Source organism: Lathamus discolor, chromosome 2, assembly GCF_037157495.1.
Source record: "Lathamus discolor isolate bLatDis1 chromosome 2, bLatDis1.hap1, whole genome shotgun sequence".
Classification (NCBI taxonomy): Eukaryota; Metazoa; Chordata; class Aves; order Psittaciformes; family Psittacidae; genus Lathamus; species Lathamus discolor.
Window position 1 is genome coordinate 55,062,171 of NC_088885.1, and position 14,380 is coordinate 55,076,550.

Consider the following 14,380-nt stretch of genomic DNA (forward strand, 5'->3'; position numbering starts at 1 on the left):
CTTTAATCTCCCCTCTGTCAGTTTAAAGCCATTCCCCTCCCCTGTCTTGTACATGCCCTTGTAAAAAGTCTCTCTCCTAATTGCAGCAATGAAATCTGGTACATGAAAAGTTACTAGACTTTATAACATTAACTGTCCTAACTACATCTTGCAGACTGCAACCCCTTATTCTGGATGCTTTATCATGAGAATATACTTCGTTTGGTGATCTTCAACTGCTGAAATGCTCAGTGCTTTACTAGGAACTTGGACTGGCTCCCAGTGATACAGCAGTTATTGAACCAAGCAGCACATGCCACTAACCAGCCTGACCATCCTAGGGGTAGCCTTGCAGACAGGCATTCACACCCTGTACAGTGTTACCCCCATGTGAAGCATCTTTCACAACCTGAAGGATGCCCCACACACTCCCTGATAATTCTATTGAATCATTCTTTTACATGAAAACTATGCTTTCAAAGATGACACTGATGTTTCATACAATTAAGAATGTTATGGATAACAGGATCTGTGAACAGCAGCAGTAGTGTGCAGTTATAGCAATGGCATACACTATGTTTGTTCAGAGACAGTATTACAGAAGATTTGGCAACCAAGTCATTCAAGAGAGGATGACAGACTTTCCTTAGAGAAAAAGGAATAAATAAAGCAGGTGAAAAGGAAACCGTAAACACAGCATTTCTTTCCAGTTGTCTCCAAACTACATTGCTTATGTATTGCCCATTTAGAGACCTGCAATAGGTTGTTCTCCATAACTCAATTTTATTCACACACACACACTTTTTTAAACACAGTACAAACAAAGCCCTGAGTGCCATTTTTGAGATTGATGACAGGCTTGGAGGGCAAGTCTCTGAAATTCAAGGGCTATTTTACATAAAAATGGAACACCTGACTGCAACAGTTTGGAATTCTTGTTTGAAAATTTTTGAAACTCAGCTGGCATTAGTTAACTGCAAATGCAAAAGTCTTACTCCAAAAAGCCATGGAATTACTCCATAGCTTAAGGATGTTATCCTAACTGTGGAATCAGCTGCAAAGTTGGTTGGGGCTTTGAACAACCTGGTCTAGTGGAAGGTGTCCCTGCCTGTGGCAGGAAGACTGGAACTAGATGATCTGTAAGGTCCCCTTTCAATCCAAACTATTCTATGATTCTATGATCCCTCTTTACAATTTGCAAGCAATGGCATCCATGTGAGGACACTTCAAGCTCTCCTCTGCATCATGGCAGCAGCGCAATGAACTTCCTTCTCACAGTCTTCCAATATTTGAGAAACTCCACTGAAATTATCACTCAGAAGAAGATGCTGAAAGCTTCCAGCTCACTTAGCTTAGAGGCTTCCAAGGACAGGAATCTTAGTGCTCGCTAACATACGAGACATGGATAACTGAAAGTTGACATTAAAGAAAGCTGCACAGAAATCACTGGGCTAAAACAAGCACTCGCAAATGTTTATCACTAGGATTTCAGCTTCTTCCAGATGTGCTGTTCTGTTCTCTTCTGTGTTCCTGGAGGCATCTTGTCTTCCTGTTAACCTTGAAGTTTTACCACATCTAGATGGATCACCATCCCCATCAGCACTGCAACTGTATTCTTGTGGAAACCTGCATTTTGCAACAGCAAGTTTGCTTTCCAAGAGATCTTCCAAGTGCATATCCCCCATCCTTGCTTTTCCCAGAAAACTGAATGAGCTTCCTAAAAAGTTCAGAGTAAATTTACTTGCATTTTACTGCTCATTAGAGGAAGTCTCACAAGACCTATTGTTCTAAACACAAGAGCAATTAGAAGTTCTTTTATAAAAGACAATACTAATAGAAACTTGTCCAAATGCCATCAGCATATTATTGTGATGTGCTGTATTTGAACTTGTGTATATTATCTTACCTCAAATTTCCATGTAGTCATTTTGAGGGTAAAGGAAATGCTATTCAAAGCAAAAGCATTCCAGCAGTAAAAACACAAGTCCGTTACACGGAACACAGATCATTCAGCACATTTCACATCAAATGTGGGTTTATAATTCCAGTTGGAAATTGTGCCCCTAACGTCTGCCATCTGAAGTCAGCAGAAAGCTTAAATGGAATTCAGTTTTATTCTTTCACATGGTTGATTTATTCAATGTTTTCCCAAACAATTTCCCTCGTTTCCAGTGGCTTAAAACAGGCACAACCAGCCTGCAACACTCTGCTGTGAGGAATGACTGAAACCATCTTCTCAAATGTCATCTTACTCACCTTTATCCAAGTCCCACCTATTAAGAATATGCCTGCTCTCAAGAAATATCTGTAAAGCAATAAAGTAAAATACAAACCACAAGTTATGGTTCAATTGCTATTGCTGAGCAGTTTGTAAGATCTGCATCTCGTTCACTCTGACACTGTTAACTACCATCAGAAAGCCTAGAACAGAACTAAGTTACTGCAAATAAATTTAACTCTAGAAAATGGCAAAAGTAATGAAATTCAAGAGGTCAGACAGCTCAGAAGTGTTTACATTTCTACTCTTCTTAGACAGTTTGTACTTTGTATCAGCTCACTACAGTGACAACTGGAAAGGACTGTATCACCAGAAACCAAGAGGAATTGGAAATGCTTGGACCTGGCTTGCAATACCAGAAACCACCACTGCTGGGAATCCAACAACTGTCAGATACTCCAAAACTCAAAAATTATAGATCTCCAGCAGTCTGCTTGCAAATAAGTCTCCAGGATGTCTGGATGAAAAGATCATTTCTTTTATCATTTTCTGAAGAAATGTAGAGAAGATTCATCTACTGGACTTGTTTCAGCAGTACCTACCAAAGACTTCTTAAAAAAAAAAAAAAAAAAATATATATATATATTTCTCCAGACTCTCACATCACAGCACAGCCCAGAATGGAAATGACAGTTCTGCTGATGCAGGCTCTGCAGAAAATATGTCCAGTTTTCAGCAGAAAGATCATGTGTTGCAAACCACATATTCTACCACTCTACAGAGGCAATGAAGTTGGAGGCTAGTGTCTGAAAAAACATGGTATTAGGCAACAATTCTTGCTACTAAAGTATCCAAGCTGTCAAACTTGAAAACTGTTCTGGCCACTCATGAAATGCAAAAGCTGAAAAGAAAATCTCTTATTTTGTATTACAGAAATAAAGAGCCAGTCTAAACTTGCCAATGCAAGAATGCTGTGGCAGGACCACATCACTACAGGCACCCTTGCTGTGTTCCTCAGGAAGATACATTTCTACAGTACCATATGCTAGATTGTTTTATTCAGTTCTAGAAGTCAGCCTTTAAAAAACACTCCTCCTTGGCCATCTTGTATAACATTACCGTCACCCTAAAAAGCCTAAGTATCTGTTACAAGGTAGGCACAAGGGAAAGAATGTGCACTAATGAGAAGCCAGGACCAAAGCCTGCTGACATCAGAAAGGATGCTAACAGAATTTGGTGGGTTTGGATCAGACCCTAAAGCAGTTCCCAACTTCAATGGGGGCAGAACTTCAAAGTGGCTCAATCTTGACTTCGAACCTCTTGGAGTTGATTTTGAACTTGGGAAGCCAAGATATTATTCCCCCTCAAGTGAAAATAAATCTATTTCAGAAGACAGCACTAAGTGTAATTTTCACTGGTCACCTTGCTTCTTGTTCAGTTGTTCATCATCAGAAAATATCTGCAGTTGTACTTAGGGTTTTTCTGCAAAGCTTAGAGCTTTTAGAGCACTGAAGATGAATAAACCCTGACAGGAAGAACGCAGTGGCAAATAGTAATTTTGTGCTGAGAAGGCAGCAGGTGGTAAGACACCAGAGAAAAGGAAGATTAGTGAAGAACAAGTATCAGAAACCTCTTTCATTTTAAAGACTACAGTGGTACTGGATCTATAAATACATATTTGTTCTCCTAAATTCTCATTGGAAAGGCAGATCTCTACAGTCATATGCATTTCTCACCAATTCACATGCAGAATAGCAGCTTTATTGCAACTTTAGCCTTTTTGCAATAATGTCAATGCACATAAAGAATGTAGGAAATCCCTCTGGTGAGTAAACACAATGATTACATCTGAAACTGAGCCCAACAGCATGCTAATAAAGATACACGAATACAGCACAAAGTAACTTGACGATGACAAAGCCCAGGCTGGGTGAAGCTACCTTCCTTGGAGAAGTTTGCAAGTGATTTCAACAAACAAATAGTGCAACATCTCTTCAGGAAAAGGAGATGTTACAAGCGGCACAAATAATAAGTTACTTCACATCACATTGCTGCAAAGGAGACACCAAAACTTTCTACAACCACAAAGAAAAAACAGTTTTGCCCCTTTTTTGAAAGAGAGAAGCAGCTCAGATGTGTTCGTGACAATGGCTGTTCAAGTCAGCTCTGCAATCAGCTCTCCCTTCCCCAAGTTACATTTGTGCCTTGCCCCTTGTTAAAGCAATTTAATCTCCCAAATGTAGTGTTTCTTAAGGGAAACTGGGGGAATGACACTGCCGCATCATAGCTTGGTGTTTATGTGGCACACTATTTTAGTACAAGGAATTAAGAGCAGTCAGGAACACAGTGAACCAGTGACAAGCTGGCATGGATTTGTGGAAAGTTACACAAATTCAGTTACACAAGTTTTGCCTGGCCTTAACTATCCCCATTTTATAAATAGATAAAGTGAGAGGGGTTAGGCAATTTGCCCAGTATCAATTAGCAAGTCCTGAGTGACTTTGTCAAATCTCAATCTACTTCAACTGCTTGGCAACACAGCCTGCCCAGGGCATGGCAGGCACACCGAGCACCTCAGAGTACATGTTCATCATCCTGACCAGTTTAAAACCCGAAGATACCATGCTATTGTCCCTACAACAGCAAAATCCCACACATGGAGGGACATGCACCTTTCAGCTTTCAGCAGGCACTTGTGCTTCTTCATGCTCAATCACAGAGGTAGGTGACAGCATCAATCTCAGTGGATAGAAACAGGGAAAATAAACAAAACACATTTGTCTCGTTAGGACGCTAATATCAGAGCATGGTGTTTATCAAGCCATTCTTGTGCACTCTGATAGAGTTTTCCCCCCAACCTCTCCCACCTCTTCCCAGTCTGTCAACACTCTCACTTCATTTCACAGTATTTTATATGGCCAGCGCAGTTAAATAAACTGAATACTAAGCCTCGCTTACTGCAAGACATCTAGTTTATGCAGCAACACTGGTGCTGATGCAGTTTATGCTGACAAAGACTGCTTTTACCTGTGCAGCTCTTAGACTCCAGGGAGCTTATAAATGCCAGGGCAAAAAGGTTTTATGCTCTGATTAAAACAAAAAAAAAAACCAAACCAAAATAACATAATAAAACAATAATTGCCACGGAAAGGCTGGAACACGAAAGAACATTGCTATCTCAATTTACATTGTAACCACCGTCAGCAGGCCCAGAACAATGGTATCTGGAAAAGAGCCCTGCTCTATCCAAAAGATAGATTAATTCAATGTGCAGGAAAAGACTTCAAGCTGAGAAAGCGATACCCTCCGAATTGTAACAGGCTCCAAGAACTCGATGCCAAGCCACAGGCTCAATCCAGTGCCCCTGGGGGGTGGGGGGGTAAGAAAAAAGAAAAGTCAAGCTAGAAGAAAAACAGCCTGAGTTTAGGTCTCGCTGGTCAGCTGGATGTCCTAAAAGCAATTTTATGCCTTGGTTCAGTGGATGCACATTTTGAAAGCAAAAGGAACTACACAGTTAAAAATAGAGCCATGAGTAAAAATACCAAGTCCTAAGACTTCAGGAGGAGTTTAAAGCTAGGCTTAGTGCAGGCCATTACAGGAATTTTTAGAACTTCTACTTCTAAGCAAATGCCTCCAAGCTCTCAGATTTCTCCTCCATTGCTTCACCTGCATCCACCTCTGCCCACAGTGCTCCCAGAGCAGCTTTGACATCTGACAAGCAGCAACCAACTCAGAGTTAACAAACACAACCTGAGAAACATCAGACACACCTTCATCAGGCTGCCTTTTCTGTTAAGCCTTACCTGAACTGCACAGCCCAAATTAACAAAAGAGGCTTTAGTTTTCTTCGGTTAGAACAGTATAATCCTGCAGCAAAATTACTGCCATAAATTCTACAGACAAAGTTTCCCAAGTACTTAAATTCACTGACACATCATAGATTCACAGAATAGTTTGGTTTGGAAGGGAGCTTCAAAGCTCATCTAGTTCAACCCCCCTGCAATGACCAGGGACATCTCCAACTAGATCAGGTTGCCCAGAACCACATCCAGCCTGGACCTGAATGCCATCAGGGATGGTGCATCCACCACCTCTCTGGACAACCTGTGCCAGTTAACACGCTCATTGTAAAGAATTTCTTCCTCGCATCCAGCCTGAATCTCCCCTCTTTCAGCTTAAAACCATCACCCCTCATCCTATCACAACAGGCCCTGCTAAAAAGTTTCTCTCCATCATTCTATAAGCCCCTTCTAAGAACTGAAAGGGTATTGTGGAGGTACAGGTACAGGCCAGCAGTGGGGTTTCCTCCAACACAGGGTTAAATATTTTTTTCTAAATCTTTAAAGAAGCTTTGGAGGTTTTCATCTCCTTCAAAGGTCTTTCAGTTTGAGATTTACATTCCTTACATTTAAGATTTACATTTCTTCTGAGACAAGAAACATTGTGCCCAGCAATATTCCACACAGGAACACAAGGTTGCAAAGGCCAAACACTGAATAAGACCTTCCTAACATCTGTTCACAAGCAGTTTTTGATAGAGGGATGGCAAAAGGGAAAGAGTCATTATAAAAGCATTGAAGTTATTCTTTCCTACTACACTACCTGCATATTTTTAAGTACACCAAACCAGCTATTCCAAAGGAGGTAGCTTCATCCACTCTAAACCTCAGGCTTTATTACACAACTGGTCAATCTTTTTTCTCCTCATGGTGCAACTTTCCAACTGAACTTAAACATGATTGTTCCATGGGAATGCAGTAATGTCAACCAGCTGATAACTGAAGCACCCAACAATCAACAGAATTATTCATAATATGCATTAATGTTATTGTCAAAGGCAAGTGCTTTGATCTCACTGGAATAAAAAACTTGCTTTATTGGGACTGGCTTGCTTGCAGCATTTTTTTCTTCTCAAAAAATTCACAGGAAGCTTTGCTATCCTGGGTCAGGAAAAAAGGAAGCTGAAGCGTCAGAAATTCCCACAGAAACAAAATCTCATGCTATGACCAGGTCAGGTTCTTCTCTAGTATTCAGTCATCCATTTATTTTTGTTTCTTCCAAGTCATCAGCTGCGTTTGCAGAAATGGAAGTGCTTCCTGCCACTGTGGTGAGTTTGCTGACCCTGGTTGAGTTGAGCTGCTCTGCTGTGTCTCACAGACAGTTACAGCGTTAGGCCTTCTGCATGTGCAAAGAAAGTATTTGTACAGAAGAGGGAACTCTGCACATCTCACGATGTTGCTTTTGCAGGATATACATAGAGATGATTTCATTATTTAAACATTGCATATATAAACCACTACCAGGCAGTTCAGTCCAGGGGAACACATACAAATCCCAGACAACATAAACCCTCTGAAATTTGTACAAATTAAGTAGTTTTAAGGTTGACTTATCAACCAAGAATTATTCAGCAGAAATACATGAACAGGTACCTACTACCAGTGAGCCTTAATTAAAAAAAAGCAAAGCCCTGGCACCCTTGTGGAACAGGAACACTGGAAGCTTTCTGCTAGGCTGGCAGAAACACATGGAATAACAGTGCATTGCTCTAATGTAACAGCTATTTGCAGCCTGTCCCAGAACATCAGCTAAATCTCCATACAATTACAAATCCAAGCCATAACTTAGCCCCATTTTGGAGAAAAAAAAAAAAAAAAGAAAAAAAAAGTAGTATTTCACTGTATAAAGTTTGCTCCTTGGAGCATTTTAGAAGCCACTCCCTACTTTCCATCAGCTGCAAGATGAATTATTTATACCTCATTAGAAATGTAACAGTAGGCATTAAGAGCACTGGGAGACTTAAAAGCAACTTTGGGTTTTAAACAGAAATCCTGTATTTTAGGTGTTATGTCCTGTAAAAAGGCTTACTGCCTTCTGCAGAGGGAGAAAAGCTACCTATAAAAAAACTCTGCACTGCAATGTGTTCTGCCTCCTGGTAGAAAATCTACACCTTTGATTCCAAGATGCAAATCCAGGCATAGATACACCAAAGGAGTCTGTACCTCACAGCGCTACACAGTGCAACATGCACTTCTGCCAGACAGTACAGTCACTGCCACACACCTGCAAAGCCCGGCCCACTGCTGTGCCTCCACTGACAGGACAGGGCACTAAAAAGAGATCATATCACAAAGAGATGTGTCTCTTTCCACTTATATATAAGACTGAAAAAGTTAAACAAGTAGAACGATGTTTGCCAAGGTGGCAAGACCAGATGTGAGCTCTGCCCTCCAGCCAGAGGTGGCACACAGACTGGAAAGGCACCACAAGCTTCCTGGGAACAGCATAGTCCTGAGGCAAAGGATAGTTGGAGAGGAAGGATGCTCAGGGCACAAAAACAGCATACTGGGGGTAAGTCACGCAGCTGCTAAATGTACTGTCCAAAAATCTTGTCTTTCTATTAAGAAAGCCAATCATAATAATACTACTAATAATAATTCATAAATTCTGTGAACAAGAGTGAAGTCTGTAGGAACACATATGAAATAAAAGACCAGAAGAGTAGTACTGGGAACAAAACAAACAAAAACCAAACACAACACCCTTTTCCACAGACATATAACCCAACCACACCAAGGATGGTTTCCAACATACCTGTGTTGACACAGCTTGTGACAGTAGTGACTTACAGCAGACATCTCCAGGCACAACTGTATCAGCTAAAGCAACTGTCTTTTAACAGTCTTCCCTACCCTGTCCCTCAATTTGCACAACTGTTTTCCCCAGACCTTCAGTTCACCCCGTTTGGGCTGGTTTAGTACAGATAATTAAACACACACTGCGTGACTTGCTTCAACTGCAGCGGACCAGGAAGCATTCACATGAGCAGTTTGACCAGCAAATCTTTCATTAAGGCAAAGTTTTAAGTGACTTTTTATAAGACATACCAATTTTCTTCTGATTAATCTATCCACTGCTTAGCACAGTGCCTTTGAAAACCATGTTAGAAATCAAGGATCAATCAGTCCAATCCCTGCAGTCCACTTCCCAGCCTATGAACTTGCCATTTTAAAAATCTGACTAGCTTATGCCAAAAATTTTATCTAATCTGTTGATTCTGAGGACTTAACAGTCAAAGGATTTATTCATGCTGATTATCATTATTCCAAACAACAGTGTTTTAAGATAAGAAAATATAATAAACTCTGGGTTGTTTTTTGTTTGGTTGGTTTGTGGTTTATCGTTGGGGGTTTTTGGTGTTGTCAGTTTTGTTTTGTGTCTAAGAACCATGGAGCTTACTCAAGCTAACATTTTTACGTAGGTTTCTTCTTGATCATTAAACCATCTCTTTGGACTCACATTTATGCCTAAAATTCATCCAAAGCTACCAGGAAAATTACCTGCAATTTGCACTGAGCCATCTTCTCCAAGAAGAATATTTCCTGCTTTCACATCCCTGCAGAAAGATAAAGCAACAATAAGTGGAAGTCATTAAATCTTTCCTTCAACAAACAAAAACACTTTAAAAGGTTATTGTTTCTTATACTTTGTTTCTTGTATTAGCACCTCCTGCTTCCAAGCATGAAGAAACAGCAGGGACTTCATACCAATAGTAACTTCAGTAGACACCAAGTGGCATTTGAATGATTTATAGCTAGTGACATTTTAAGTAGTATGCATAGGCAAAATAAATTAAAAAAAAAAAAAAACTTATCTGAATGTGCACTCAAAAAAACAAAAAAAAAACAAACAAAAAAAACAAACCCCAAGGAAAAGTGGTTTGTCCCTGGTTCTTAAGTTAGCTAATAACATGAAAACAGAACTTAACACTGGTCTCAGACACACGATTCTATGATTATACCCTTTTAGGGAGGAGATTTCAAGAGACGGTGAGTTGATCTAATCTCACCACCTCTGAACTCATCCTACCCTTCTCCAAGTTTTGTTGCTCTCCAGCAGTGGAGAAGCTCACACACTTCCTCAAGAAATCAGTTTAGCTCAATACACTGGTGAAAAAAAACAAAACCAAAAACATTGGTTGTTCATAGCTTAATGAACTGAACCACACTACCAAGGGTCAAGCAAGCAGAGCTGGTACAACAGAGGTGAGAATGGGAAAGTGGGGCCACTCCTGTGAAGTCTGAACTTTAGTGAAAAGGTCTCCTTTATTTTTTTATTTTGACCAAAGACAATGAACACATATGAACATTTAGCAAATGCTATGAATGTTATTGTATTATCCTCTTTCTACCCCAAAAAAAACCTCTGGTTTGTTGGGTTAACAGTGGCACTTCTCCATCCTCAAGGGGAAAGTTACTTTGACTCCAAATACTCTTTGAGGTTTTACAGCTTATTTTCATAGGCTGCTTCCCCCAGCAAAGCCAAGAGAAATACCTTCATAGCTGACACCCACATTCATCAGAACAGCTGCTAAGATCACACTGGCTAGGAAACCATGCAGGGTCACAGCAGATGTAGGAGGCATCTTGAGAAAGGCTGCAAGCAAAGCAGCTGTCTGGGTAACAGATGCCTGTGCATAGATAGCAATTCACAACACACCTGAACTTAATGGCAATCACCTGCATGGAAGAGGAGGAGGAACCAAATCAAGCAGATTCTCCCTCCACTGCCTTTGGCAGATATTCCAAATCCTTTCACACAAAGTCAAAAAAGCTGTTTTTAGTTTCCTCCCATGTGCATCATGAGAACAGAACTGGCATGGCGGCCTGGCCAAAGAGCCCCAGTCAGGCCCTGGAAGTCTTCTTCCTGGCTTTGCTGTTCTGAAGAGCCTGGGCCACTGCCAGTTCCAGGCCAGGATAATTTTAAACACATCCTCTCCAGCATTAGCATTTGCTAGATTCTTCCCAACACCCAGTGTAGGACATTAGCATGGCAAGGCTTTCTGCAGCATACAACAGAACAAAAAGTGAATAAAGACTGTAAGACAGACCCACTAAAGATCACTTTACCACAGCGCACAGCAGCCTGCAGACTTCAAACAAGTGACCATCTTGGTGCCTAATCCCTATTTGAAGCACAAGTTTCAGAGTACAGGAAAATACTACTTTGCTTAAATGATCAAGAACACTTAGATCTATATGGAAACACTGAAGCATAAAGATTATATATGGAAGCATATGATAGCCTTGAGGAGCTGACTGAATAGCAGAATGGGATTCAAAGCAGCAAGAAAGAAACTGACATTGATGCAGCAGTAAGACAAACTTAAAAACAACTGCTGACAGTCTTTTCCAATCCTGCTCATTCTACATAGCCTTATACATTAAAGTGTGTTTAGAAGTGAGTGAGCTTTCCCTCTGAGCAGCATTATTTTTTCTTCCTGCAATTAACAACTGCAGTCCCTGAACAGGAAAGCATCAGCACTGCAGGGGACAGCGACTCTTAAGTAAATGGAGGGACCTGAAGGGATTCAATACAGCATTTAAGCATGTAGCTACATTACTCCCCCCCGCATTAGCATCCATTGGCCAAATGCAACAACATTGAAGATGTAGAGAGTTAAACATCATTAGAAATACAAACCTGACTAACCCCTACACTCCCACAAAGCATTCATGGTCCCTAGCAGTAAGGAAATGAAAAAGCTTCCTACCACTATTTTTAGGCAGAAGATGCCTTTGGGATTCAGCCCCATGGGCACTGTGTTCTCAGGGCTTCATGTGCTTAAGCCTGCTGCTGCTTAGGTAAGGAGCTGGCTCACATGGTGTGAAATGTGCTTGGCACAGACACAGCCACCTCCAGGAATCTCCCCTTACATCAGTACTACTTCAGAGGGAACAGAGGGTGGTCAGGAAACTCCCCAATCCTCCTGGAAATCTTTATCCAGACAGTCAGTCCTCCTGTGACAGCCAGGACACACGAGGCCCTTTCAAAGCTGCCTGCCAGTTCCAGGTTACAGGAAAGGAATAGCATGCACCGAGGTTATTGTTCCTCTTACTGAAGATGGACGCAAGTAGCGGTAATTTCCTCTTCCATCTGTACTCCAAGGAGCCCAGGATGCTGGAGGGTTTCCCCATTAAGCTGGGCCATGCAGTATTGTACACAGCCTTTCCAAACTTCCTCTGCCAGCACAACAGTGTGTGCAGCTCACTAACCCCTCCCCACAAAGCAAACCACAATCAGCAATGAAGTAAGTGCCAAGAAGGTTTTAAAGCAGAACTAAGGGTAAGGTCTCAACTACCCTGTGCTTCAGAGTCCACAAAAACTCAGGCAGGTTTCACTGCTGTAGCAAGAGAAAGCCAAAAAGCAGCACACATTCAGTACCCCCAGACCATCCTACCACAACTGAGCAAGCTGTGCCAGCTTGGAGCGCAAGATGTAGTGACACAAGCCCTCAGATTGAATCCCATTGGAAAAAAGAGCCAAAGGACTCCAGGCCCTTAACCTCCTTTAATGCAGAGCCTTTTCTTTTTAACTTCAGCTTGTATTAATTAAAATTTACATATATTCACATTGGAAACCAAAGTCAGTAAATATGGTGCTTCAAGCTGGTTCAAAAAATTAAAACAAGTTATTGCTGCAATAAGAAATTTGGGAGGCCAACACCACCGCCAAATATCCAAGTCAAGTTACAGAATTAAATCACCGCTTGATGTGGCATTTCCTCCTGGTGACCAACCCTCTGTAAAGGCCATTACTCACCCCAGTGTGGTATACTCCACCCAAGAGCAGCAAAAATTATAGGCAGCAAATTGCTTGGGTACACCAACTCTGCTCTGGAGTCACTGTACTACAGAGGCAACTTCCAGCTTTCCCATCCTCTTCCCAGTGTATTTGCATTGTGTCACCCACTGCAATAACACCCGGCAAATATCAAGCACCGCTAACACTGGGTGAACACATCACAGAATTGTTAGAATGGTTTGAAGGGGACCTTAAAGCTCATCCAGTTCCAAACCCCCTGCCACAAGCAGGGACACTTTTCCACTAGACCAGGTGTTCAAAGCCTCATCCAACCTAGCCTTGAACATAGATCTCCTTCTTTAGCACATACTGGTGTCATCAGCAGTAACTTAGAACTAGATTCTCCTTTAAAATCATCTTTCAGATTAATTAATTGCATTCAAAGCAATGATTTGGGGGGAGCAAAGAATGGTGCTTTCCTGTTTATTTACATCAGAAGATGCTTATAAACTCACAAGCTGAATGGCAAGAAATTTGTTACTCCAGGATACAGGTATTGCCAAGTATAACAATTTGAAGGTACTTCCTATTAATGTGGTAAGGGTCATATCCTGAGCTGATACACTCTGAATAAATGGTGTGCCTCTGGCATAATTACTATACTGGAAACAGGAAGAAGCTTTAGGCTGTAGCATAAACAGTAATTATACAACATTTTAAATGAAGTTACAGAAGGCTGGAATAAACTTTTTCTTGCCAGTAGCTTAACAAATGCTATTGTAGTTCCGGATATTCTCACTCCATAGCTGTCATCTTCCTCTCTTCTAAAGGCTCCAAGAGCTCTTCTGCAAAATAACAATTATGTTTTTATTTACCTTGTACTTCATAACCAGAGTGGAAGAGAGGGGTTTGGACTCACTCCAGGGCAAAGCTGGATTCTCCACATCAGCCCTGAGAGGTTTCATAGCAGGGCAGAAACCCCTCTTCATCTGCATTCCAAACTGGTTTAGCTTCCCAGTGCGGACCAAATGCTAACCTACTAGTTACGTCACGTTAATGCCTCCAGGTCAGGGCTGGGCCACAGGCATTAGATGATACGTAACCAAAACTGACCCCCGATCCAACAAATTTCAACCAAGCATCCAGCTACAGGAGATTTAGGAGCACAGGATGTCAATGAGATGATGCTCCCCAGTTCTGAGTGCAGCATTCCCACCTCCCCCAGTTATTTTCTCGGTAGAGTGGGAACTACAGGAACTGGAATCTAGTGGCTTGTTCCCCCTATACAAAGCTTACACAAGTCCTTCAAATCCTGCTAAATTATCAGATCCGCCCTCACCCATAGCCCTCGATAGCCTTGACACTGCCACATACTGACTGTCATTGCATTACAGGAAAGAGCAAGACTTGCTGATCCATAATGGAAAGCAGTACTATCAATAGCCAGCTGCAATTCTGCAATCCTGGCATACACCATGAAGCTTATTACCAACTTAAAAGAACTGATGTTTGCAAGAAAAGCAATGAAGCATGTGAAGTTATTGCTTAAGTAAACCTCTTAAAATCGTTTGGAAATCAAAAAGGATTCACTTTGCTTGT

General features: G+C 41.3%; 1 protein-coding gene across 1 annotated transcript in view; it reads right to left on the reverse strand.

Moving 5' to 3' along the window:
- Positions 1–14,380, reverse strand: part of OXSR1 (oxidative stress responsive kinase 1) — a 91,415-nt gene that overhangs the window by 25,162 nt on the left and 51,873 nt on the right. The window contains exon 5 of the mRNA XM_065666877.1: positions 9,538–9,593. Coding sequence (XP_065522949.1) covers positions 9,538–9,593 — 56 coding nt within the window. The remainder of the gene's footprint in view (positions 1–9,537; positions 9,594–14,380) is intronic.